This window comes from Pelodiscus sinensis, chromosome 22 (assembly GCF_052426305.1).
Source record: "Pelodiscus sinensis isolate ZL-2025 chromosome 22, ASM5242630v1, whole genome shotgun sequence".
Taxonomy (NCBI): domain Eukaryota; kingdom Metazoa; phylum Chordata; order Testudines; family Trionychidae; genus Pelodiscus; species Pelodiscus sinensis.
Genome location: NC_143073.1, coordinates 3,457,563 through 3,484,863, shown reverse-complemented (window position 1 = coordinate 3,484,863; position 27,301 = coordinate 3,457,563). Strand labels below are relative to the sequence as shown.

General features: G+C 43.2%; 1 protein-coding gene across 2 annotated transcripts in view; it reads left to right on the top strand.

The window, feature by feature from the left end:
• Positions 1-27,301, top strand: part of ASH1L (ASH1 like histone lysine methyltransferase) — a 158,773-nt gene that overhangs the window by 102,855 nt on the left and 28,617 nt on the right. For both annotated transcript variants that reach the window (XM_075907956.2, XM_075907958.2), the window contains 4 exons: positions 15,621-15,715; positions 21,827-21,900; positions 23,654-23,699; positions 23,923-24,031. In XM_075907956.2, coding sequence (XP_075764071.2) covers positions 15,621-15,715; positions 21,827-21,900; positions 23,654-23,699; positions 23,923-24,031 — 324 coding nt within the window. The remainder of the gene's footprint in view (positions 1-15,620; positions 15,716-21,826; positions 21,901-23,653; positions 23,700-23,922; positions 24,032-27,301) is intronic.

Genomic DNA, 27,301 nt, shown 5'->3' with positions numbered 1-27,301 from the left:
TCAGGTTTTCAACTCCTCAAACTAGTTTGCCCAATTAACTGTTAGGACTTCTTGATATTCCTTCCTATTATTGTCCATTCTCCTAAAGACCCTGCCTACTGCCTAGCAGAGTAGAAAGAAGATCATAGAACTAGAAGAGACCTCGAGAGGTCATCAAGCCCAGTCCCCTGCCCTCACGGCAGGACCAAGCACCGTCCAGATCATTCCTGACAGATGTCAGTCTAATCTGCTCTTAAATATCTCCAGTGCTGGAGATTCCACAACCTCCCCAGGCAATTTATTCCAGTGTTCAACCACCCTGACAGGTAGGAAGCTTTTCCTAATGTCCAACCTAAACCTCCCTTGCTGCAATTTAAGCCCCTTGCTTCTTGTCCTGTCCTCAGAGGCCAAGGAAAACAATTTTTCTCCCTCCTCCTTGTAACAACATGCTAAGCTTTCCTCCTTTTGCACTCTCGGTCCTGCTACAACCAAGGGTATACCCACCATTACGTTCCATCCTAGTGAGGGAGGCCCTCCTAGAGAGCGGGAAATCTTCTACCTGTGACGCATACTTGGCAAAGTGGAAATGGTTTTTGATCTGGTCCTTACAGCGGGGCACAACACGTGCCCATACCCACTATCCTGGATTGCTTACTGTGTTTCAAGCAACAAGGCATTGCAACATCATCTGTACAAGTACACCTGGCGGCTATTTCCGTCTGTCATCAAAGCATGGGGGGTAGATTGGTATTTTCTAACCCAGTGGTCAGCTACTTCCTTAAGGGATTAGATCAGCTTTGCCCGCAGGTAAGGCAACCAGTTCCCCAGTGAGACCTTAGCTTGGTCTTAGCCAAGCTCCTGGGCCTGCCACTCAAACCCATTGCCACCTGCCCTCTCTCCTACCTCTCCTGGAAGATGGTCTTCCTGGTAGTTATACTATTGCTAGGAGAGTCTCCAAGTTAAGGGTGCTGATATGTGAGCCCCCTATACTGTGTTTTACAAAGATATGGTCTCCCTGCACCCGCACCCCACTTTCCTCCCCAAAGTGGTTTCCTAATTCCACGTTAATCCGGATATTTTCCTCCCCATGTTCTTCCAGAAACCCCATGCAAGCAACAGAAAGCGAGTGCTCCATTCCCCTGGTGTCAGATGCTCCCTGGCATTCTATATGAATGCACAAAACCATTCTGTAAATCACCTCAGCTCTTTATTGCCATCGCAAGAGAATGAGAGGTTTCCCCATATCCTCGCAGTGCATTTCAGCATGGATCACTTCCTGTATACATACGTACTATAATCTGGGGAAGGTGCCGCCTCTACCACATCTCACAAGAGTGCAAGCATCTTTCATGGCCTTTGTCGCGCATGTCCCAGTTCAAGACATCTGCAAGGCAGCAACTTGGTCCTCTGGTCACACATTTGAAGCCTACTACACTGGCATCCAGTACACCAGGGATGATGCTACAATCTGCAACTAACTGAACTCCAGTGCCTCTTACAAGAGAACTGCTTGGGAGTCACCTATCAAAATGGACATGAGCAAACACTTGAAGAAGAAGAAAAAGTTACCTACCTCTTGTAACTATTGTTCTTCAAGATGGCTTGCTCGTGTCCCTTCCAAATCCCGCCTGCTTCGCCTCTGTCCGAGTGATCTGACAAGAAGGAATTGAGCAGGTGGTGTGTTGGCAGTGGCAAATATACATCACCTTATTAGCACCACGCCAGGGGGCTCCACAGCTGACCCAACAGGGTACCGGTAGGGGAGGCTTTCTGACAGTCATGCACGTGGTGTGCTCACACACCCATCAGAATGAGAATGGGCATGAGCAACACATCTCAAAAAAAAATTAGAAGAGGTCAGTAACCCTGTTTTCATGAACATCTCCCCTCCCATTTCTGATTGCACTGACCCACGTCCTCTCTCATTTATGATTACATAACATCACATAATTACAGCAGTTGTTTACGTTAGTAGAGTATTACATTTTTAGATTTCTTATCATGGGGTTTGGCAGATGGAAACCAAGAGGAGGGCTGTCACCATGTTACCAGTAAGCTCTCCATAGAAAATTATCAAATGCTCCAGAGACTACAGGGAAACCTGCTGTTGTATGGCTTAATAACTATTCCCAATTACATCTCTTTTCACATTGTAATGTAGCTATTTGAGCAAGACTGTAAGGAGCAAGCAGCGAGGGTCTTCTTTTGACCAAAGTGAGACCGCAATTGCATTTTTATTCAGCTGTTTTGTTAGAAAGCACCTCCTCTCCTAGCTGTGACAGTGACGCTGTCCTTTGGATGGTCTGTTTCTCAAGATGAGAGGCTTTTCTGAAAATAAGCATGAAATGTTTAGTTGTCTGAGCATTTTTGTTTGCAACAAAATATTCCCACTGTAGCAGACAGGTATGTTGCCATGGCTATGGAACTGAGTCTGTTTTTTCTTTGTAATAAAATGTTAATGATCCTCCTGGAAGCCAAACCAGCCAATGGGAGCCCTCACTGCAAGTGTGGCAAACAGACATGCCGCTTTACAAATGTTATTTAAAAGTTCAGGTGAATTTCTAGATGTATCACAACTGGATATGAATATAGAGAAGGTCAGCGCAAAGCCTATATACCAGGGGTTCTCAAACTTATGATTCCGCGACCCCCCTCTCAGTTGCTCACAACCCCCCTCTAAGTTGCTCGCGACCCCCTGGGGGGTCGGGACCCACAGTTTGAGAAACTCTGCTATATACTATTATTAACTCCTTAAGCTCTCAAAACACATTGTGACAGTTAGGGATGTAAGCGACTAGTTGACTAATCAACTATTCGATAAGCAAAAGCTTATCGGATAGTTGACTAGTCCCTTGACTAGTTGCTTTCCCCCACTTGCTGCCTCTGTCAGAGGCGGCAAGAGGGGGAGCGGGAGCCAACTTAAAACCTGGTCCTCCCCTCCCCCCAGCACTCTCTCTGTGGGGGGCAGAAGAGTAGCAGGGACTAGGCACAAGGTGGGAATCAGCTGATTCCCAGCTCACGCTCAGTCCCAGACTCTGTGACTCTGCTTTTTAAATGTATTAAGAGCTCACCAGCTCTTAATACATTAAAAAGGCTAAAGCGCAGCAGGCGGGACCCAGCGCAAGCTGGGAATCAGCTGGCCCAGCTTGCACCAAGTCTCCCCCGCTGCACACCAGCCTTTTAAATGTGTTAAGAACCAGCAGACTCTTAATACATTTAAAAGGCAGAGCCGCAGCAGGGTTAGCTCCCAAGGCTCACCCGCTTATAGACTAATCAACTAGTCAATGGAAAATCCATTAACTAGTCGATTAGTTAGTTAACCTGTATTTAACATCCCTAGTGACAGCACGTATAGACCCCACACTGATGACAGAAGTGCCAGGGAGGCCCTACGTGCTGGGCCTGCCGATCCAGCCCTGTCAATTATGTTTTGTATGGGGGAACCCTCTAAAAAAGAGGAAATTGTAGTCAGCTGGGAAAAGAGATAACCCTGAGCAGAAAGCTCCTGAAGCCACCTGCAGAACTGCTATCCAGGAGCTCTCCATCCATGACTCCATGGGGAGCACAGCCAACTCCCAGCAAAATCGAACAAAGCAGGCCCAATTCAGCAGCCCATCCAGATGCAATCTGCCTTGCAGGTAGCCCAGAACAAAGATGGTGCTGCTGACCCCCTTTGAGTTGGCTCAGGAAGGAGTTATTCTTGGGTGCACTGAGATACTCAATATAAACATGAGAGCTTGCAAAGGGCGTGGTTCAGCCTCACACAGATTAAGAAACAGGGGCCTATCTGTAAGCTTACCTTCCCATCTGCCATGTAGATAACTGGGCATGTCTGGGGTCTCCTATCCTCCAGGGAAAAAACAAAGGAGATCCTTTTACATGGCACTTAGGCCTTGTGCTGGTGCTCTGCACAGGGACAAATTCCACTTTTAAACAAGCAGTGTTCATGAGTCCCAAAAGATAAATAAGAATACTTGGTACTTCTGTAGCACTTTTCTACAGAGATTCTGAGAACCCACGGCTCTTACTGATTTCATTTGAAGAGGTGACTGCTTAACACCTCTAAAATCAAGGGCTACATCTCAAAATACTTTATAAAGATGAGAAAGAATTTTAGCCCTCTTTTACAGATGAACAAACTGTCTAATTATTAGAGAGGTGCTGATCACTATAGTATCGAGAGAGGTTCAGAGGAGTTAGGTAATGTATTTAAAATCATTAGTTTCCAAATTTAAATCCTATGCCCAGTACTTGCTTTAATTCCAGTCTTTTTGACAGCATTAACACAGCTCCCTTGCAAGGCTTCAAGGAGAGGTGTAGAGCAGTGTTTCTGACAGCGGGCTGCGGGCCCGCTTTGGGAAAGATGCTAGCGGGCCCATGCTACTTCATTTCCATAAAGGCTCCCATTGTGGCCAGGCTGCTGCTGCTTCCCGCATCTCAGCTGGAATGGAGTCACAAGGCTCCGTGGTTAAAGACCCTTTAGGTGACACAGCAGTGTGGGCCCGCTAGTGGCTTTCCCATAGTGGGCCCGTGGCCCATTTTGAGATATACTGGTGTAGAGCAAGGTTCCCTCTAAACTGTACAGCCACATTGCTGCCTAATAAGCCCTGTGCAGGGGCTCAGGGCTGCTGCATAGGGAGCTGTCATGGCCAAGGGAGAGGCTCTTCTCCCCAGCTGCAGCAGCTCCCTGCTGGCGCTCCCAGGTCCGAAGGAGTCCACCTCTCTCCCTGGCTGTGGTCACTCCCTGCTGGGGTTGAAGGAGGGGCACGCTCCTTCAGCCCTAGCTGGGAGCTGCCAGGACACAGTGGCACTGCTCTGACCCCAGCAGCAGGACAAGATTAAGAAAGGGGCTTTAGAGGCTGCAGCTCAGGGCCGTGGGCTGCAGCCTATAAGCCCCTCTGTTCTGGGCCAGCCACTCCAGTTGGGGGTGGGGAGAAGGTGACTCAAGGCACTGCAGTTCCTACGCCCCCAGCCAGCTGGAGCTGCATCACCATTAGTACCGGGAAGCTCTGGCCCTGTATCTCCCATTGGCTGGTAATCGCAGCCAATGAGAGCTGCAGGTGAGCACGAGGCAGACAAGAGCTGCCCCAGGTAAACACCTCACATCACAATCCCCTGTCCCAGCCCAAGCTCCCTCCATCACCCTGGCTCCCTCCTTAGACCCTAAGCCTGAGCCCCTTCCTGCACCCTAATGTCTTCCCAGACCCTGCAGCACTGAGCCTGCTCCCACATGCCAAACCCCTTGGCCCCAACCTGGAGCCCAAATGCCTCAACTCTAGCTCCAACCCAGAGCTCATGTCCCCAGCTAGACCCCTTATTCTCCTTACCCTGAGCCCCCTCCCGCGCTCTGAACCCCTTGGCCCTACTTCACCAGAGATTGTCCATGTGCAAAATGAATTGTATGTGCACCAATATGGAGGTGACATACAACACAGCACCTCCACATTGGTACACATGACAATTCATTCTGCATTTGACATAAAAATTAGAGGGAACACTGGTGTAGAGTGGGAGAAATGTGAACCTTATGAACCTCAAGAGGGATGTGGAGAAGTTTCCTGGCATGATGTTTTTATTAACAGATATTTATATCGCTTTTAAACAAACTTATATTGTTGTACTCAACAAGCACAAAATAATTAATATGTGATATATACCCATTCACAAGTGACACCAGAGATTCCTGACCATGATCCAAGTTAAAAAAAAAATCCATTTCTCTTAAGCACATTCGACTTTTTTTAATTTTACTTAGAGCTAGATTGTGAGTGCCTTACTCACAGTGGTGAGCAGTTATACAAATTCATTGACTTCAGCGGAACTACGTATGAGTAACTGCTTACCAGTGTAAGTAAGGGGCTTGAAATCTGTCAGCTAGCATAATAGCTTTTATTTCAATAACCGCAAGATTTTTACTAGATCACGAGTCTACAACATATGGCTCTCGAGCCAAATATGGCCCTTTTTTCTTTGCCAAAACACATGCAACTTTTGAAATTAAAATGAAAAATTAATTCAAAATTTGAAAAAGGTGTCATTACTCATGTCGCTTGAATGCGCGCATGAACCTAAATTTGACCAGCTATGATGTAAACTTCAAAGAAATGTGTGAAAAGATGCAGCAGCCAAAGTCCCATTAAATAAAGTCTGCTAGTACAATGTTTCATTTATGCTGCTATTAATCATCATGTCAATTATCTATAATATTAAGTTGTATATTTTCAGTCATGCAAATGAGCATTCTTATACTGCTCTTTGTTGACCACTTGTTCTGAATTTTGATGTAGTTTGGCTCTTTAGTTTGAAAAGTTGCCAGTCCCTGCACTAGATGCATGAAGTAGAAACTTCCGTTTGGCAGTATACATACACATGCAAAGATGGATGTGTTACATTACCATGTGGAGGACCAGTGCTATAGAGGTGCCACAGGACGACACCTTGTTTTTGCTGCAGCAGACTAGCACAGGTACCCCTCTGAAAGATTTTCATTGCAATTTATTATATTAATAAATAGTCCATATTCTGGAGCAATGAGATTGAATGTAATAGGTGAAATGGTCCACAGAGAAGATAGCCGTACACTGAAGATCTCTTTATAATCACCTGCTTTCCTTTTACCGCTGCCCTCACTAATGGTGTAAATAGATTTCCCATTCTTATCTCCAGTATATTGTTCCTGCCTTTTTTTGAGGGATAACCAAACAATTTATCGCAATATTTTACAAGTTATGTGCTTGAATAAAAGTGATCACCTTTTCCATCGAAGGGCTATGCTTCATCCATCCCCCTTTCTGCTACAGCAAAAGTGATGAAAGGAGGTCTGACTTCAGCATGACATGAGTTACTTGGAAGTGGACTTTGTCTAATCTTTTCTATTGGTTTGCCATCTTTCCTGTTCTTTTTGCCCCCATCTTTGCTTGCTGACTGAAACATTTTGCTGATGAGATGCACCCTGATTAGATGTGTCAAAGAAGCATAGACTTGGGGCTCTTATCCATATTGAGGCTTGAAGAAGCATAGATTTGGGGAATCTTATCCATATGGAGTCTTGTAGAAGATGAGCACCTGTGGCCTCTCCCTCCTCAGAGACGGGCATACTTCCTCAGATTTTATCTGATACTCTCAACATTTTGAGAAGTCTCTGAAATTACAATATGTATCTCTCTTTACAAGTGGGCGAGAGAGCTAAACAAGTTGTTCAGTGTGTGCCTGCGAGAGCCAGCGGCCATGAGCATAAAGGAAGATTGTGGAGAGCAATCCCTGCTGTTCATCCAATGGTGGCTTATTTGGAAAAGTCCAGATTCTCTAATTACATTTAATAATTGGTTTAGCTCCTGGGGGCAAATAGTTACTGTGGGATGCCTCTTCTAATAGAAATCTGGAGACACTGCATTGTTCAAGAAATGTTCTTCCTACTTTGGGAGTCATGTTCCTCTGGGGTTAGTACTGAAAATATATAAATATTAACTAATAGAAGCCAAGATTCCCGGTCAGTGTACCTTTTCAGTCTACAATTTGCTGGCTTTTTGTTTTGTAGCTGCTGGTTTCTTAGAAATTGCATAATGCTCTTCCATAAAAACATAAGAACGGCCATACTGGGTCAGACCAAAGGTCTATCTAGCCCACTATCCTGTCTGCCGACTCTGGCCAGAGCCAGGTGCCCCAGAGATGGAGTACCGAAGACAATGATCAAGCAGTATGTCTCCTGCCATCCTTCTCCAGCCTTTGACAAACAAAGGCTAAGGGCACCATTCCTTATCCCCAGCTAATAGCCTTTTATGGACTTAACCTCCATGAATGTATCTAGCTCTTTTTTAAACACTGTTATAGTCCTAGCCTTCACAGCCTCCTCTGGCGAGGAGTTCCACAGGTTTACTGTGTGCTGTGTGAAGAAGAACTTTCTTTTATTTGTTTTAAACCTGCTACCCATTAATTTCATTTGGTGTCCTCTATTTCTTATATTATGGGAACAAGTAAATAACTTTTCTTTATTCACCCTCTCCACACCACTCATGATTTTATAGACCTCTATCATATCCCCCCTCAGTCTCCTCTTTTCTAAACTGAAAAGAGTCTCTTTAGCTTCTCCTCATATGGGACCCGTTCCAAACCCCTAATTATTTTAATTGCTCTTTTCTGAACCTTTTCTAATGCCATAATATCTTTTTAGAGGTGAGGAGACCACATGTGTACACAGTATTCAAGATGTGGGCGTACTATAGTTTTATGTAGGAGCAGTAAGATATTCTTTGTCTTTTTTTCTATCCCTTGTTTAATAATTCCTAGCATCCTATTTGCTTTTTTGACTGCCGCTGCACACTGTGTGGATGTTTTCAGAGAACTATCCACAATGTCTCCAAGATTTCTTTCCTGATTAGTTTGCCACCTCACTGCTTACCCCTTTCTCTAGATCGTTTATGAATAAGTTGAATAGAATTGGTCCTAGGACTGACCCTTGGGGAACACCACTAGTTACAACTCTCCATTCTGAAAATGTATCATTTATTCCTACCCTTTGTTTCCTGTCTTTTAACCAGTTCTCAATCCATGAAAGGATCTTCCCTCTTATCCGATGATAAACTAATTTACACAAGGGCCTTTGGTGAGGAACCTTGTCAAAGGGTTTCTGGAAATCTAAGTATACTATATCTACTGGATCCCCCTTGTCCACATGTTTGACCCCTTCAAAGAACTCTTAATAGATTAGTAAGACATGATTTCCCTTTACAGAAACCATGTTGACTTTTGCCCAACAAATTATGTTCTTCTACGTGTCTGACAATTTTATTCTATTGTTTCAACTAATTTGCCCGGTACTGACGTTAGACTTACTGGTCTGTAATTGCCAGGGTCACCTCTAGAGCCCTTTTTAAATATTGGCGTTATGTTAGCTGTCTTCCAGTCCTTGGGTATGGAAGCCGATTTAAAGGATTGGTTACAAACCACAGTCAATAGTTCCTCAATTTCACATTTGAGTTCTTTCAGAACCCTTGGGTGAATGCCATCTGGTCCCACTGATTTGTTACTGTTAAGTTTTTTTATTTGTTCCAAAACCACCTCTAATAACACTTCAATCTGGGGCAGTTCCTCAGATTCATCACCCACAAAGGAGGGAGATTCCCAAACCTACATCGTAACATCCTCAGCCATGAAGACTGAAGCAAAGAAATCATTTAGTCTCTCCACAATGGCTTTATCATCCTTGATTGCTCCTTTTGTATCTCTATTGTCCAGGGACCCCACTGGTTTTTGAGCAGGCTTCCTGCTTCTAATGTACTAAAAAACATTTTGCTATTACTTTTTGAGTTTTTGGCTAGCTGTTCCTCAAAATCTTATTTGGCTTTTCTTACTACATTTTTACACTTAATTTGGCGGTGTTTATGTTCCTTTTTATTTACCTCACTAGTATTAGACTTCCACTTTTTAAAAGATCTGTGACTGCTTCTTTTACATGGTTGTTAAGCCATGGTGGCTCTCTTTTAAGTCTCTTACTATGTTTTTGAATTTGGGGTATACATTTAAGTTGGGCCTCTGTTATGGTGTCCTTAAAAAGTTTCCATTCAGCTTGTAGGGCTTTTACTCTAGTCACTGTACCTTTTAATTTCTGTTTAATGAACCTCCTCATTTTTGCATAATTCCCCTTTTTGAAATTAAATGCCAGCGTGTTGGACTGCTGAGGTGTTCTTCTCACCACAGGTATGTTAAATGTTATTATCTTATGGTCAGTATTCCCAAGCGGTCCTGTAATAGTTACATTGGACTTAATGTGCTGAACTAGGCAATAAATATGATAGGAGATCTCCTCAGCTTGTGATACAGATAACAGAGCCATCATGCCAAATAAGAACAATAAACAGCTTTGTTCTTCCAAATGAAGGGCTGGTGGATATAGCACATCTTAAAGCTTGCCGTTCTAGCACTGCTTGAAAAAGGTAGTTGCTATCAACCCTGACGAAGATTTTTAACAGTGGTGCGTGACTCCTCCTTTACAGTTTTTGTGTGCAGTCTTAGTGTCTTGTCCCCATGCTCTTGGGGCTATTTCCTTTCTTGGGATCAGAGGGAAGAATGCTGTGATGGACAGATCTTGTGACAGTCAGCCATGCCCCCAGCTGCACAGCATTAGATCATCTTCTTGTGCTGCTGCCTCCAACTATTTTGCCCATACAACTACCCTCCTCCTTGAGTCTAAATAACTCCTCTGATGCCTTAATTGCAGCATGAATTTTATGTTAAGATTACTTATTTCTCTTTAAACTCTATCTATTTCCTTTTGTTTTTACTGGGGTTCTGTAATAGGGCATCACAGCCGTGTTTGTCACGGCAAAGCTTTACTTTTCACCAGAGACTGAAGCAGAACAGAGTAATGGATTGCACACACCTCACAAGTAGGCCTGTATGCTTTTTTTCCTCTCACAATGTCTCTGTCGGCCACTGAGCTTGTCAGGCAGGTCTTTGGTAATTCAGCGCTCTGACTGAATCATACTCTGTCCATGTGCAAAGTGAACAGACCCCTTCCAGGGTACATTGTCTAGAGTGATCAGTGTCCTGCTGTCCTTACTAGGCTCAGTCTGTAGCAGCCGAACAGGACCCATCACGGAATCCTCGTGTGGGCCGGCTAGATTGCAAGGTTCCTACTTCGGTACTGAGCAGCACCCAAGGGTTTCTTCTCCTTGCCTCTGCTTAAGGCCTTAGCCTGCCTGCTGAGCCACTCTGCTTGGACTCACTTGCTTATCAGACCTCCCCACTGAGTCAGTTCCAGTGCAGTCCGGTCCTTTCGCTGGGTTTCCACAGTTCTGATTCTGTTCCTTAGGGTGTAACCACTTCCCCTCACAGTTGAGGGGGGTGGAGACATCCAGTCCCACCCACTGCTCTGGGTCACAACCCAGAGACCCTTTAAGTATAACAGCCACATGATGCATTGCTTTACTAATTGCTGTTCTATAGGCCCCTGGACCACTTCCCTGTAACCCATCTTCAAATCCAGCAAGCCAGAAGCTGTTTCGTTGCTCTCCTGGTCCCCGCATAGTCCCAGCAGACAGTAGAGCTGCCAACTTTGGTTGGACATATTCCTGGAGGTTTCATCAGATCACATAATCTTTCATTAAAAATTAACCTTTAATTCCTAAAGACTCCAGGACAATCCTGGAGAGTTGGCAACCCTAGCAGACAACCAAGAGGCATTCAGTTCTCTAGGTCCCTGCCAGCATCTGATCTGCCAACCCCTATAGCCTCTTTCCAGATTGCTTGTGCTGCCTCTCTAGGCAACTGGGAGGACTCTGTCCACTACCGTTTTCTCGGGCAAGGTATGGCAGGACCATGAGGTCTCCTGCAGGGGGCATCAAGGCGTAGGACACCCTATCGTATACTCTCTGGAGCACTAACAGTTTCTTTTACTTTGATGATTTTCCCTTTGGTGTAACAGAATGTGGCTCCAAGCTACTTTCAGTTTCACTTGGCTGCCTACAGAGTTCTGACCCCCTGGAAAGTAAGGGAAGACCGTAGTGGAAGAGACTGAGAAAGGAGAACAGAAATGGAGAAGATAACAGAATATGTGTAGTAGAAAAATAAACATTTCTGGTTGCATTACCCTTACCTCTGACTTGGACTGGGGGGTGGGTGGGTTCTCGAGGCCTCCCATTCCACCCTTGAAGATCTCCAAGTGCTTTATACCAGGCGACAAGCAGCCACTCTCATGGCTTTTGGAGAGAATGTCATTTAGTCCACTGCTGGGAAGAATGGTAACTGTAAGGTAGAGATTGTACATGTATCCCCGAAGAAGGAAAGCATAGTGTGGGAGGGGATGACGGAGAGAGGAATCATCCCTCCTTTATCTCTAATTATACTTTGACTTAGCTACCTGTGAAAAGCCCTTTTCCCAGTGTTCTGTTGTGACTGTCATGGGGAATCGTTTCCCAGGCAGCTGCAGAAGAGTTATCCAGGCCATTTTCTAGCACTCATGTCCGTCATGCAAATGGGTGTGGCACGTGCTGCCTGTTTGGAGAACCCTCAATCTGTAACGCTCATGTTTAAGATAGAACAGTGCTGTGTACTCAGTTATCAGGGGAAATACTTAATAAAGGGTAAAGCATGGAAATAATTAGATGTTTGCGCTCATCAATAGCATGCAGCAGTCTGGCTCCAGCAGGCGTTTGTATCCGTGACTGTGAGAACAGAGGCAGCTCTGTGCTCGGAATTCCCACTGCACTTGCCATCTGCAGTGAGCTTTATCTGTTTGCTGAACATCCATGTTTGGTCCAGAAAGAAAGCTGACGCTTCCCTGAGGAAGCCACCTCCTCAGAAAGCGGCCCAGCTGGCACTCAGGGAGCCCCACTTTCTCCCGTTTGAGAGGCCGTCGCTTTGCCTTTGGACATGAGAGAGAGAAGCCTTCCCATAACGTTCATTGACAAAAACACGACCTTCATTTCCTCCCACAGGCTCCTACCCAACATAACTCATTGTCTTTTATCTTTATAGTCTGACCATGTGGGCATATTGCTGGTTACTTATTCAACACATTCTCCTGACCTATGGTATTATGAGGGACTTTCCTTTGCAGGCACTTCCACTGTATTTATGTTTATAAAGCTTGAGCCTTCACTCCCATTATTTGGGCTTCCCAGCCTTAACTTTGTGTGAGGTATGTTAGATATTGTGTCATTGAATAATTGTGTGTCTGCATAAAATATTGGTCAACTGACTATTTAATAGTCCCTGGGGGTGGAGCCAGCAGCCAGTGTGCTCCCGCCCCACTCCCGGAGAGTCCTCTGCCACCCCACACTGCTGCTTCTATCAGAGGCAGCAGTGTAAGGTGGCAGGCAGGAACTGGTCCATGAGGGGAGCCAGTTTAAAAAGCAGCTCCCCTCGTGGACCAGCTGCCTACCGCCCTGCAATGCTGCCTCTGATACAGAGGCAGCAGCCCTGTCCATGGGGGGTCCAAGCTCCCTGTTGAAAGCCAGCTCCTTGTGCATATTGTCTCCCAGCTGCCCCCCTCCCCCTCTGTGATGCTGCCTCTCTATCCAGGTGCATTGCAAGCAGGGACTGCTCTGGCCAGGCTAGAGCAACCCCTGCCTGTGCTGGGAGGCCGCTCCAGCCCATCCTTTAATCGGTTAAACAGTTAAACATCACATTTAACAGGTTAAATGGGATTTTACATCCCTAGTTCAAATCATTGCTTCTAATTTAAATTATTGAATTTTTAACACTGAGTTTTCTCTGCCATTGCTGGTTGCTTTATCATCTTTTGTTTGGTTCCTCTGGAGTGCATCAGTCTTCTCTAGTCCTGACACTCCTAAATCATTTTGTGCAATTTGCAAACCTTGCCATTAGTAAATATGCTGGTATTTAAAAGCCCATCTTGTCACATGACGTAATTTGTACAGTCATCTTCTTTGAATCTAGCAATGTCCTTGGCTGTGCAATGAATTATGTTGATTTATCTAGGTGGAAAATGAGGAGCATCTGCTGTGCTGAAGGGCTATACTGTATATGCCTGTTGTGTTGGTGGTTTTGAAGTGCTATGGCAATTGGACCAAGAAATCCACCTTTCATGGTGTCTCCCTCATACAATCAATGAAAGTGCTACATGCAAATTAGAAATAGGCTAAGGGTGGCGATTGGTTGAGTTACCTCTGATATCACAGTGGTCTAGGCCACTTGGAATGGCATATATGCTTTTTTTAAGCCAAAATCCCATGCTGTGTTGGGGTGTCAGTTCTACAATGGCTCAGTCAAAATGGCTCAGAATGTAATACTGTACTTTGATGGTAACAGAATGCAAATACCAGTGATGTTTAAACATGGTGATAAATCTGAAAAATAGAGCTGTCACCTAACCTTGTAGCTTCAAAGTGACTCAACGGACATTCCAGGCTTCAGAGTGACGCACAGTGCCAATTCTTAAATCTTCTTATACAGACATTAAAAATTCAAGTTCTAGTCTGGAACTTTGGGACACCTCACTGTGAACTTTGAAATTTCTCATTTATTCTTACTTTTTTTTTCGTGTTCTGGTCGTTAGCTAGTTTCTGCTCATTGACCCTATGCGCACTTAACTTCCTGAATGGTCTCTTGAGTGAGTCTTTGAAAACTTTTTGAAAGTCTAAATAAATTGTTATTAAGTACTCCTTTATCTATTATTTTGTTGACAAACTCAGAGACTTCTGTTATATTGGAGAGACATGTTTTCCTTTACATAAGTCCATGCTGTCCTACTATTTTTCATGCAGGTGTTTTATAATTCTATCTTTAATTATCCATTCACTCAGTATACCTGGTATTAGAGGTAAAAAGCAGAGTATATTTTGTACCCTCCACTGGTCTGCCACAGAAGCTGTTTTAATGAAAAATTGCATATTTTTGTTAGCAACTAAGACGTTTCTTAAATTCCTTGTACTCTGGCCTTTTTTACCTGTAAATACTGTGTATACCTGTGGCACTGTTTAAACAATAAGAACATATACTGAAACTGTTGGATGCTTTTTTTTTAATATTAATTAATACATAGTGTTACATGTATAAAGTACTTTTCATCCAAAGATCTCCAAGCATATTAGGAAGGTGGGTAAATATACCCATTATACAGGAAAAGCAACAAATTGTTGCAGGTTCTCTTTAAGAAGTTAGTGGTAGAGCCATTGGCATTTTTATTTTATATGGTGTATGATACAGTAAGGATACTTGATGACTGAAGCAAAGCAGATGTTCTGCCACTTTTTGACAAAAGCTTGCAAGAGAGGGGTTGTCAGTTTCAGACCAATAACTGAATCCAGTCTGAGAGGATTTCTAGTCCATAGAAATCCTTATTGGCTATTGCTTTAAACTCTGGTATCAGTGCCAAGTTGGGATGGCGGGAGTTTAGTTGACTAATAACATTCCATTTTCTGAATGAGTACCCTTTATGTAATATGCCCTGGTATATCATTTAAAATTTTTCGTTGAAGAAAAGTTAGAATTTTTCTGTCCCCCTGCTCATGTTTAAATGGGTCTGTTGATCATGCCTGAGAACTACAATATCAAATGTGTACAGGCTCACTTCTTTTCCTTTGTGTGCACACCTTTCTGCTGGTTGCTCGCTGTTCAGTTTCAGCGCTGCTGCTGTTTTACTGGTAAGCAACCTCTTGAAGGCTTTGCAAAGAGGCATACACAGTCAGCAAGACAGTGAAGCTTACTATTTGCAAAATGCTATCAAATACACTAAGTAAACAAACTGAAAAAGAGTATATTATTTAATCGCTTACTTTTTTTTCCAGTAATTTTAGATATTACCTACAACAGCAGTAGGTACAAATATTCAGATACAAATGGGATTTTCAAGTTGATGTTTTCTCTTTAAATATTGTCCAAAAAGAAATTTTTAAAATAATTTTGATCATTAGTCTTGAAACAGGTTATAATTTTCAAAATAGTATATTTGAAGATACCTACATTCATATTTAGACACTGAAATATAAGTGGCTGAATCTTCAGAAGCCCTGGCTCCAGGAAAAGGCCTGATTCCCAAGAGTGGGTGCATCCAGTAAAGTGGTACAGACCATAATTGTCTTGAAGGACTAGAGGATTAATATCTCCATTAGCACAAAAAGGGGTGTTTTCACAAGTCATAAAACTCTTCCTCACCCTGGCTTTCTGCCTCTCGTTCTCAGCCCAAAGAGCCGCCTGATCCAATTAAAGAAAGAGAAGCTGGAGTACACTCCTGGAGAGCATGAGCATGGATTGTTCCCAGCCCCTATTCACGTTGGTGAGTACTTCACGTCTGTTGTCTGTTGCTTAGAAAACAAGTGCCACTCTTCAGACCGGGAGTTAAACTCCATTTCTGTTTCCTCTCCTTTTCCTCCCCACTTTTTTCTGCCATTTTCTTTCAGGGTCACTTGTTTCATCTGCTCTTTAACTGTTAGAAGTCGTACTCCCTGCTCTGTGACCTGTCTTCAGTCCAACAGTTCAGACTATGAAAGCAATGAGTAGTCCTGTGGCACCTTAGAGTCGTGGTGTCCAACCAGTTCTGAAGCAGTAGCCACTATAGCAAACTAGCCACGCTCAATCGGCCACATAACCACATGGGGCTAGTCTATTGGACACCACGGCCTTAGAGGCTAACAAATATAATCTATTCTATATTTTGAATAATTTCTTTGTGCAAAATAAAGTCATACTTCATGATTACCTACAGATACCAAATTTTGCATAAACAATCCTGCCACTTAAATTAGCTGAATGCACTATTTTTTACACTGGAATATACTGGATGAAAGGTTATTTTTTTTATTTATTTTTTTTTACATTGGAATATACTGGGTGAAAGGTTTAAATAATCATTTTTGTTTTCTGATACACTATCAGAATAAAGTCATGACAATTATGATTAGAGTTCATAAAAAATATTTGATAAAATTAAAAGTGAGTCTCTTATTGAAGTGTCATTTTAGTGCAAAGACAATTTTTACTGTTACAAATCACAAAATAATTCAAATTACAGTAAACTTCTGATAATCCAGCACCTTTAGGACCCAGGGGGTGCCGGATTATCAGCTATGCCAGACTATCAGAAGGGGGGCCTATGAGGGGTCTCGGGTGGGGTGGGAGGGATGCCACCCCAGACCCCTCATAGCCTCCCCTTCCAATAGTCCGGCTCTGCCCCAGGTGTCCCTGATTCAGCCGCTGCTGGTCATTTTCAGCAGCGGTTGAATCTGGGACGCCTGGGGCAGAGCAGCTGGAGTGCTGCCAGGTTGGTCCGGTAGTACCGACCCTTGGTGCGGCGAGACCAACCCGGCAGCACCCCAGCTGCTCTTGGGGATGCCTGGGGCAGAGCAGCTGGGGTGCTGCCGGGTTGGTCCCACAGCGCCGCTCCTCGGCACTACTGGACCAACCTGGCAGCACCCCAGCTTCTCTGCCCCAGGCGTCCTGATTCAGCCGCTGCTGATACTAATCAGTGGCTGACTCCAGGAAGCTCGAGGCAGAGCTGCTCTGCCCCGGGCTTCCTGGAGTCAGCTGCTGGTCAGTTTCAACAGCAGCTGAATCGGGATGCCCGGGACAGAGCAGCTGGGGCGCTGCCGGGTTGGTCCCCGCAGCGCCACACCTCGGCACTACTGGACCAACCCAGCAGCACCCCAGCTGCTCTGTCCCAGGTGTACCCAAGTCAGCTGCTGCTGAAACTGATCAGGGGCTGACTCCAGGAAGCAGGGGCAGTGCAGCTCTGCCTCGGGTTTCCTGGAGTCAGCTGCTGGTCAGTTTCAGCAGCGGCTGAATCAGGGACAGCTGGGGTGCTTCCGGGTTGGTCCCACAGCCCCGAGTGGCAGTGCTACGGGACCTACCCAGCAGCACTCCAGCTGCTCTGCCCCCGGCTTCCCCGATTCAGCCGCTGGTCAGTTTTAGCAGCCGCTGGTCAGTTTTAGCAGCAGCTGAATCGGGGAAGCTGGGGGCAGAGCAACTCCAATGGTCCGGCTGCCCGGAGCACTTCCGGGTTCCTGATGGTGCCAGACCATCAGATGCCGGACCATCGGAGTTTTACTGTAGTTACAGAAAGAGTAATGGAAGCTTTACGTGTTTCTGATTTAAATTTACTAAGTATGGTAATTATTCAATAACATGAATAATGTTTGTAGTTGAAATCCTACAAATTTAAAACTGTTCTTTTACTTTCCTTTTGCAAGCACATTAATAAAAAATTCTATCACATATATTTAATTTCTTGAACTTTCCTATAAGCATAATCTATGCAAAATGCCTTTGCCCTGTCAAAATGACTTTGCTAGTATATTGTAAAACCCACAGGGCATTCTGTGTGTACAGTGAGTTTTTGTAGAAATGCCCTTGGCTGTTCAGTAACCAAAGTTTCTTGCCCACAAAAGTTTATTATATACTTTGCTTAAATGTTGTACAGTATTTTTCTTTTCAAACCTGTGTTAAAGTAGGATGATGAATATCTGTTACATTTCTAAAACAAAACACAAACACCAATAAATCCTCCCTGCATACCACTGAGTGTTTTTAGCTTCTACTTTCTAGAGGAGGAAAGGGTAGGTACAGAAAGGTTAAGTCACTTGCACAAAGTTACACATTCTGAAATTCACCTTTGTGCAGAAGGCCAAGTGCAAGACCTGTGCCTCATGCAAGTTCTATTTTTAGAGTTTAAATAAGACTTAAGTGATTTATAGCTCTTGTGCTGACTCTCTTTCACAAAGGTGATTTTTACCCATAATGTGCTATGTTAGCATTCGGGTTAGAACTCTACAAATTCCTGACTCAGTCCATTAAGCTGTGCTGTTTCAAACTAGTTTGTAGTTTTCCATAGAACTCCCAGTCAGAGGGTTTTCACAAACAGGTCACTTCTCAGTTGAGCAGCAACCAATCTGAAATGACTTTTGAACACAGTTGTCTAGAATATTGAGCAGAGCACACAGGTGCAAATTTCCTGCGTTCTGTTGGTTTGTATAGCAACATTACACTGGGAAAAGGAAGTTGTAGGAAACTTTGCATTTGATAAGAAGGTCTCCTTTAGCCAAACCCTTGTGTGTTGTGTCATGAGTTAGATTTCATGGTACAGCAGCTGAAGGATATGACAGACTTGCATGTGTAAATCAATAATTATGAACTTTTAAGCATTCATATTTCAGAATTAAAGATCTTAATTTAAATTCCAATAAATCTGTGAACTTTCTCGACAAGTTCCTCCGTTTTATATTCATTCCTGTGGCTTTGTCCTGCAGTTGAGCTGTCTCCCAAGAGGCTCTGGTTTAGTATGCAATGCAATGCAATGCAGTGCAGTGATCCTGTTTCCTTTTTTCCATACAAAGCCAGGACCTCAGTTTATTTGTACCAGAAGACACAAACAAAGTTCTGCAATAAAGATAAGGCAGCTTTAATTACTCTGTATTGGGTAGCTGGAGAATGGTTTAACTACAGAATAGTGTTACAAGGTTTAATTCTCTGCCAGATAACTTTACTAGTGCCTGCTTAATGAGGGCTAGAGAACATTCCATATTCTCCAGGCTCAGTGCCAGGGAACTTGAAAGAGCCTTTTGTTTCGCTAAGTGAGGTCATAGAAGTGAAAGCAAATTCCCAGCAGATTTAGCTGTTTCCTGGAACCTGCTACGGATAAATAAAGCTTTGAAAATAAAAACTAATCTAAGAGTAAGTTGTAAGGAAAAAACATTGCAATTGTTATTGTCTAGTTTTCTCAATCATGGAGGTATGCATCTGAATCTAAATGAAATGATAAAAATTATTGCTTGAGGAACATGATGGGACCTGAGAAAGCCAGGATGTTTGGACATTGGAGTGATACTTCATAGAATCCTAGAATTGGAAGGGACGTCAAGAGGTCAGCAAGTCCAGTCCCCTGCACTCATGGCAGGACCAACCACCATCTAGAAAGACCATCCATGACAGGTTTTTTTCTAACCTGCTCTTAAAAAGCTCCAATGATGAGATTCCACAACCTCCCTAATTAATTTATTCTAGTGCTTAACCACTCTTGAGAGGAAGTTTTTTCACAATGTCCAGCTTAATCCTCCTTTTCTGCAATTTAAGCTCATTGCTTCTTGTTTTTTATTTCAGATCTATGTAGAAATATCCTAGCAAAATGACAGGACAACATTTTAATCTTAATGAAAAATGTCCTGGTATTTGAGGTGTCAAATCCCAATACTTCTACTAGTCAGGTTCTTAATAACAGAAATTCTGCGTAAATCAAGGAAATGAACTGCTGCTGAAATGTTTTTCAATATCGTGTCCCTTTGCAACATTATTAGGAAGGGTCTTGTCAAATCTGCACTTACCATTTAAGCCGCTGTCAATAGCAGTTCATGGAATCCAATTATTGAAAGTCATTTTCTGCACTGGTTCATATTGTTAAGGTGAAATGGGCTTAAGAGTTAGTACATTAGACCCTAATGGATTCTCCTGGCCCCTCTGGTCTATTGTGTAAATTAGGCTCGTGGAAACTTTTTGTAACTATTTGTTATCTGTGCTCCATCATTCTAGTTTTTTGGTCACAGTGATGAGAATTAAGGAGAGAGTATAAACCTTTACTTGAGATTGCCTAGTTAAATGTTACTGGTGAATAATGTATGAGACAGAGCTTCTCTCCTCCATTCTGAGAGCTGTTTTCCTTAGTAAAGAAGGGGGCTTTAGGGGCTGCAGCCCCTGTGTTCCTGGCCAGCCTTTCCTAGTAGGGAGCTAGGGGGAGGTGGCTCTGCACGCTGCCATTCCTCCTCCCTGCCCCCAGGCTGAAGCTACATCACCACGAGCGCCAGGAAGACCCTGTCCCCTGTTACCCTTGGAATTTTTGTCTAGATGCTCGGGAGCCAGCTCAACCACAATCTTTGGTCTCTTTACAAAGCGCACTTCAGGGCAGTGTTTTCCCTCTTCGATCCTCCTCCTCCTCTTCGTTGTACCATTTAGTAAATCAGAAACGTTTAAAGTATTTTTCTGTCTTCCAACATCTTTTTTCATGTCCTATAATAAACATTATACACAGGGTAAGAGTCCTAGTGCTCATTCTGGTAAAATAAGTAAGGAAAAAATGGGCCTTCCTGAGAAAATCCGACTGGATAAAACAGTGTAAAATCGATGGAATTCTTAAGAACACTGTTCACTTTCCAATTGCCGCATTTTTAGTGTATCCACTTGTCTCACCCACCTAAATGCTGTATGCTGGCAGCAAGGGGAGCACTGAGGGGGGTTCAGCTGATTGGTAGGCACACCCAGTTGAGTGCTTTATCAGGTGTCTTGGTCAGGTTTTCCAGAAGAATGTGCAGAAGTAGGAGCATCCATTGCTTATATTACAGATACCTCTCACTGATAGGATACACACTTTTAATAAGGATGGGCAAGGTAAATTCTTCACAATGTTTCTCTTACACAGAGAGCAGGGCTTTGTGGATCAGAGAATTTTACTTTGAGTCAGACTGGGAAAAAATCCACCAGTTGAAAAATTAACTGAGATCTCCTAGCCTGGAGGCAGGGGGCAGAGAACCTCTACATAGTAGTACTGAGTTTGGGAAAAGGAAGTTGTGAAGAGCAAATGCCAGGAAGAAGTCCTGACCTAAAAGAACAACCTTGGAAATTGCTAGTGGAAAGGATCCGTTACAGCATTGTTGGGTCACCAGGTCCCTACTGTACATACTATCCCAGTAACAACAATGAAAATGTTACATTGTGAAAAATACTGCAGACCCAGAGTAGGTAACTTCTAGAGAAAAATAGATTTTTGAAGATTAAAAGGCAAGTCTTTTATATACATGACAAGTATTCTGGTTCTGCAGTTGGTCGCTTTAGAGACCCCTGCTATGAGAACCTCCACAGAGTTCTTGTCACTGTTGTCAGGAGTTTAGCTGCAAACGTCAGAGTTTCATGATCTCTTTAAGGCCAGTCATCAAAGTACAATGCAAGATCCCTCTCCACAGAAAGCGGATTGGCTTTCCCCTCTCACTTTCACCAGCAAGTCAATGTTAGTATCTCCCTATGCTACCCCACTGAAGATGCTAATAGAAAAGATCTGTTACTGCACTGTTGGGTCACCGGGATTCCACTGTACACAGTGTCCCTGGTAATAGCATTGAAGATGTCACAATGTGAAAAGAACTCATTCAGTACCCAGAAAAATAAACATCGCTGTGACCAGAGGAAAGTCAACACCACCAGCGTGTTGTGGCTCTTTTGGAGGATTCTTTATTGACATGTTTCCTGTGTTGTCCCCAATAAACAAAGTGTTCTTTAAGGATGTTCTGCCTTTTACTATTTTCAGAGACGGAGGGGCTCTGTCAGAATTTGGGCTCTGTGCCATTCGTTGTCCTCTTTCCTCATGAGTATATGGGAACGAGCGTGTGACATATCAACCATTTTGTTTCAGGAAAGTATCTGAGACAAAAGAGAATCGACTTCCAGCTGCCATACGACATCCTCTGGCAGTGGAAACACAATCAGGTACAAGCTACAGCTAGTTATGTTTTCTGAATATTGGTAAATATTCATGTTTACGTTAGTGACTGGGAAAAAATAATTTGCATATATATTTAATGTGGACATTTTCCCCGCTGAGTTTCTGAGATAGGCCATTTTTAATTTTGCTATGGACTTTTATTTTGGAAGCCTGCCTGCTTTTTAGAAGGATCTTGTTTTAGACACGCCTCAGGAGAATTCAGATGTACTGCCAACAGCACTGAGAAATTTCAGGCCTTATTTTTCTTGGATCAGTCCCAGCGGAGTGGAATTTATTTTTCACTTGCAAGCTGAGATTTTCATACTGAGGGGATTGGAGAGAGTCTTTAACAGTTACACACTAAAAATAGGGATTTCTTTTCTTTTTCTTAACTGAGAAGTCGCCACTAGTGATTTCATACAGGCAATGTAAATCCATCCTCAGCGCTACAGCAATGTATGAGCTATTGGAAATGTAACCTAGCCATGTAAATGAGCTGAACAAGTTCCCAAGGTAGGATGTCTCCAGATGTTCATCAGAATACTACCAAAGTCTAATCTTAAAATAGTGAAAGCTGTTGACATTCTAGTTGGGGGAAGTTCCTGGCTTTGCTTTTAAGACAGTCTACATCTATCAATATCTTACATATCTTATAATAATACATGTTAAATAAACATTGTGTACACTCCTTGTGCACCTAATATTTAAACACTTACAGAATAATTTTGTTAGATGATGACTAGCAGCAGAAAAGGGCTATTAGTTGCAGTACACTAAGTTTTAATTATTATTTTAAAACACAGTTAAAAGGAGAAGCAATTACTGTTACTGTATATTAAATTATTAGCTGAACTCTTTCTCTAATAGCTTAATAGTAAATATGTAACAGTGGGGATTCCCTTTCGTCTCCTGACCTCTCCTTATATATAACAAATTATTCTCTCAAAAGGATCTGTTTCCCTTTATTTCAGCTCAGAGATCTTGGGCTTGAATTCTGATTTTCCCTCCTTCCCACTGTACTTAGTGTCAGCATACAGCACTGCCGCTAGAGCAGCTGTCCCACACTAAACATGATTTTAAAGAAGTTTTTTCTCTATAAGGCTGAAGGTAATATTACTACCCCGAAAAGCTATGGGTATGTCTACACAGCATCCTTACCTCGAAATAAGCTACACAATTTGTGCTATGCAGATTGCATAGCTTATTTTGATCTTATTTCAAAATAGCTTATTTTGAAATTTGGCACTGTCTACATAGCACCAGATTTCTAAATAAAGCGCTATTCCAAAACGTCCCTTATTCCTCTGCAATGAGGTTTACAGGGGCGTCAGAATGGCAAACCTATTATATTTCGATATAATGGGCTTGCTCTTAAGATGTGGAATAGCTATTTCTGGATACAGGAGGTATCCTGAAATAGCTTTGCAGTGTAGATGTAGCCTATCTGTCCTCATAGATTTTCTGTTTGACTTTTCCTGTTTGCTGTGGTCAGACAATGTGGAGGAATAACCCACGGTGGAAATTGTGTTCAAGGAGCTCTTTAAACTTACGGATTTTTTAAGATACATTTTTAATGGCTTCTCTCATGTGCACACAGAGAAATAGCCTGAGCTGCTGAGAAAACTTTATGCATAAATATTATCCAGTAATTAACATAAACATAATACTAAGAACAGTGCATGCCCATCATTTTCCTGACACGTCTGAGTAGCAACTGCAGTTGTGCAATGAATTAAGAGCTTTTTTTCTTCCTTTTAGTTGTACAAAAAGCCAGATGTCCCACTTTATAAAAAAATCCGTTCTAGTAAGTAACTTTATTATTGTTGTTGTTACTTTATATAGAGTGTCATTGTACCATGTGCCTTACGCTAAGCCGTATAATTCTGGAACTTTGACATGCCTTCCGCTCATCTACCTCCCTCTCCTCCACCTTCTTCTCAGCTTTCTATTATCAGTATGAAAACATTTCAGGTAGTTCTGTTTTAATCTGGACAAATTATTTATTTTCCTTTTGTTTCTTTTTCCAGATGTATATGTAGATGTGAAGCCTCTTTCTGGCTATGAGGCCACCACCTGCAATTGTAAGAAACCAGATGACGACAATGGAAAGGGCTGTTTAGATGACTGCCTGAACAGGTAGGAAATATGCTGACTAAGCAGAATAAGGAAATTCTCCTGAACAAGTCAGTCCCCATAAATTCAAACTGTAAAAGTTAGGAGATGTATTGGGTGTGATCAAATGTTCACTGATCTTAAATGATCCCAGTACAAGGAAGTATAGATACAGATGCATACGGCTTAGTTTCCTCTACTAGCTGCCACTTTAATAGTAAGAGAGCAGGCTGTTTCTCTTCCCTCCTCAGACAGGAGAGCAGTCTAAAAGCTTTCAAAGACCCATTTTACTCCATGGACAAGAGAGAAGTCTTTTTTGATGTTTCCTATTGAAGAGCATTAGTCTGAGAACAGGAAGGAATCTCGCAGTTGTTCTGAGGTCAGCTCTATGTTCAGAACAGGGCAGTTGCTGAGGGAGCTGGAAATGGACAGCTTGGGAGGAAAAAGAAGGATATGAAGAACAGGAATCACATGAGGAGGAGATAAACAGAATGCAGTCATCATCACAAAAGAAGAGCTAGAAAGAAAGTAAGAACAGGGACACATTATAGGGATTTTGGAGTCCATCCATGACTACCAGAACAGTTCTCTATAGGGAAGAGCAAGAAATGTTTTCAGTTTTAGGGACTAGTAATCAAATAAAATCTTGTACTGGTTTGCCTTCTCATTATGATTATATCTGTGAAAGTTCTTCAGCTCTTGCAGTTGCCAGAGAAGATAAAAAAAGTTAATTTCAGTAATTCCCATTTTTCCTGAGTCTAAACAACACCCTGCCTCCCCAGTGCTCCTGTCGCTCACAGCTTTCCTGCCATGCAGCAACGTGGCATCAGAAAGAGTGAGATTATTTTAAGAATGTATTTAAATGTTCTAATGTTTAATCCTATGAAAAGATCAGGTCTTTCTATTCAGCACAACATCCCCCGAATGAAGCATCTGCCGTTTATTCACCTTCTTTGGAATACTGTCATATAGTCCCACTGCCCCTTCCAATTCAGCCCTGTATTACAGCCTAACTGGAGGAATTCAAATGGACCGCCGTTATTCTTCATCATCCCAGATGCAGAACCAATCCATAGTCTTCCTCTCCAATATTAAAACCATAACATTCTCCCATGGATCATTTGACAGAAAAAAATTAAAATATTCTGGGGACTCGGCAAAAAAGCCAGGTTGTACACATTTATACTAGGTCACCAGAGATTAGTGTAAGGGATTTCTATACAGGTCAAAATGCAGGTGTTGTGCTTTTTCTCTTTCCACCATGTGACTCTGGTGAAATTGCAGAGCAGGAGACCATTGAAATCATCACTATACCTGAATTATGCCACATGTCCCTGCAAGACGCATAATAGCGGTAGATCTGGGCAGGAAATGCTTTTGTCATCCTGAGAACATTTTTCAGAATCTCAAAAAAGTAATTCCCAATCGGGACTCAAAATTCAAATAGCAAAAAAATTGCAAATTAATCTGGAAAAAAAATTCACATCAATCACAATGCTTAATTTCAGTTTTGCCCTTTTTATTTAAAAAGACAGTGGTATTATAATTAGTTTAAATTTTGAACCAAAAATGCATTTTGAACTGATAACCATAAATTTTCCTTTTGAAAATATTGAAGAGACACATTTCAGCCATTCTAGAATCTTTTTTTAAAAAAAATTTAACTGAGAAATTCACTGAAACCAATCCTGTCCCAGGAGCAATTTCTGTTTTGACAGTCTGCCATTTTACAACCAAAAAAGCTGTCAAAAATACCCAGTCAGCTCATAACGAGAGGTTTTGTTGGCTCTGCATCTTGTAAACCTATTAATGTCTATGGCAGGGGTCAGCAACTTTTTTAACCAAAGAGCCAAACTACATCAAAATTAAGAACAAGTGGTCAAAAAAGAGCCATATAAGAATGCCCATTTGCAAATATACAACTTTATGTTAATAATCAATAATATTATGATTAATAATAGCATAAATGAAACCTTGTACTCAACAACTATTTAATGGAACTTCTGCTGCTGTGTCTTTTTTGCACATTTCTTTGAAGTTTACATCATAGTAGGTCAAATCCAGCTTCATGCAAGCATTCAGGCTGTCTTCTGTCAATTTTATGGCAGGGGGCTGGGGATGTGTAGGTGCAGGAGTCTGGGTTGAGGTAGGGCAGGGGATTGAGATGTATGATGGACTCAGGGCACAAGGTTGGGGTGTGTGGGGGTGCAGGGATGTGGGTATATCAGGGGCTTTGAGCAGGGGCTTCAGATGTATGATGGGCACAGGGTTAGGGTGTGGGGGGGTGCAGGAGAGTTATGATGCTGCAGCAAGATGGGGACTGGGCCCCAATTGGGGGATTGTTGACCAGGATTCATTTTTAAGTAAACTAAAATATTATGTCCAACACAAAAGGTTTCAACATTCTTTATTTATGGCAGGAGTGGGGAACCTTTTTTGGGTCAGGGGCCACTGGCCCCACAGAAAAATCAGACGGGGACCACACAAGTGAGAAGCAAAAAAAAAAAAAAAACCCTAACCCTCCAAAAACCCTCAGCCCTCACTGATGTGGCCCCCGACTGAAACACCTCATTCCCCTGGTGCTCCAGCCCCATGGTAGGGACAGAGGTAGGGAGGACTGAGATTCAAGGCCTCAGTCCAGGTTTACTCTTCTGGGATTCCAGGGTTAGTGGATTTTGAGGGCTCCCCTAGGCTCTGGGGTGGGGCCAAAAATGAGGGGTTAAGTGTACGGGACAGGTCTGCCAATGAATGGGATAGGGATACGGGTGCAGGATCTGGGCAGGAGGTGGGCTGCAGAAGGGGGTCAGGTCTGGGTGGGAGTTAGGGTGCAGGAGCAGGCTGGGAATAGGCTGTCTGGCCAGGGGAAAGGAGCAAGAACAAGGCTGGGGGCAGGATGTCTGGCCAGGAGGCCCAGAGCAGGAGTAGGCTGGGGCAGGCTGTCTGGCCTGAGGGTGGAAGCAGGGTGTCAGGGCAGGATGTCAGGTCAGGGGATAGACTGCCTGGTGAGGGGGTGAGTGAGTGAGAAGATGGGATTGTGGAATCTGAGCATGAGGGTTGGGGGGGCACTTACTTGTTTTCACGCTGCATAACAGGCACCATGTAACATGGCCTCCTGTTTCTCCCATTTGCCGGAAGGAATCCTCCAGGAAGGATTTTCAGGGGAAGCCTCCAGGGGAAGGAAAAGGGCAACGTGCAGAGTCATTTTTGGCTCCACTTGTTCCCTGCATGTTGGATCCAGTGGGGAGGCTTGGGGCTTCCTCCTGCTCACCCACAGGAAGCTGGCACTGGCAACCC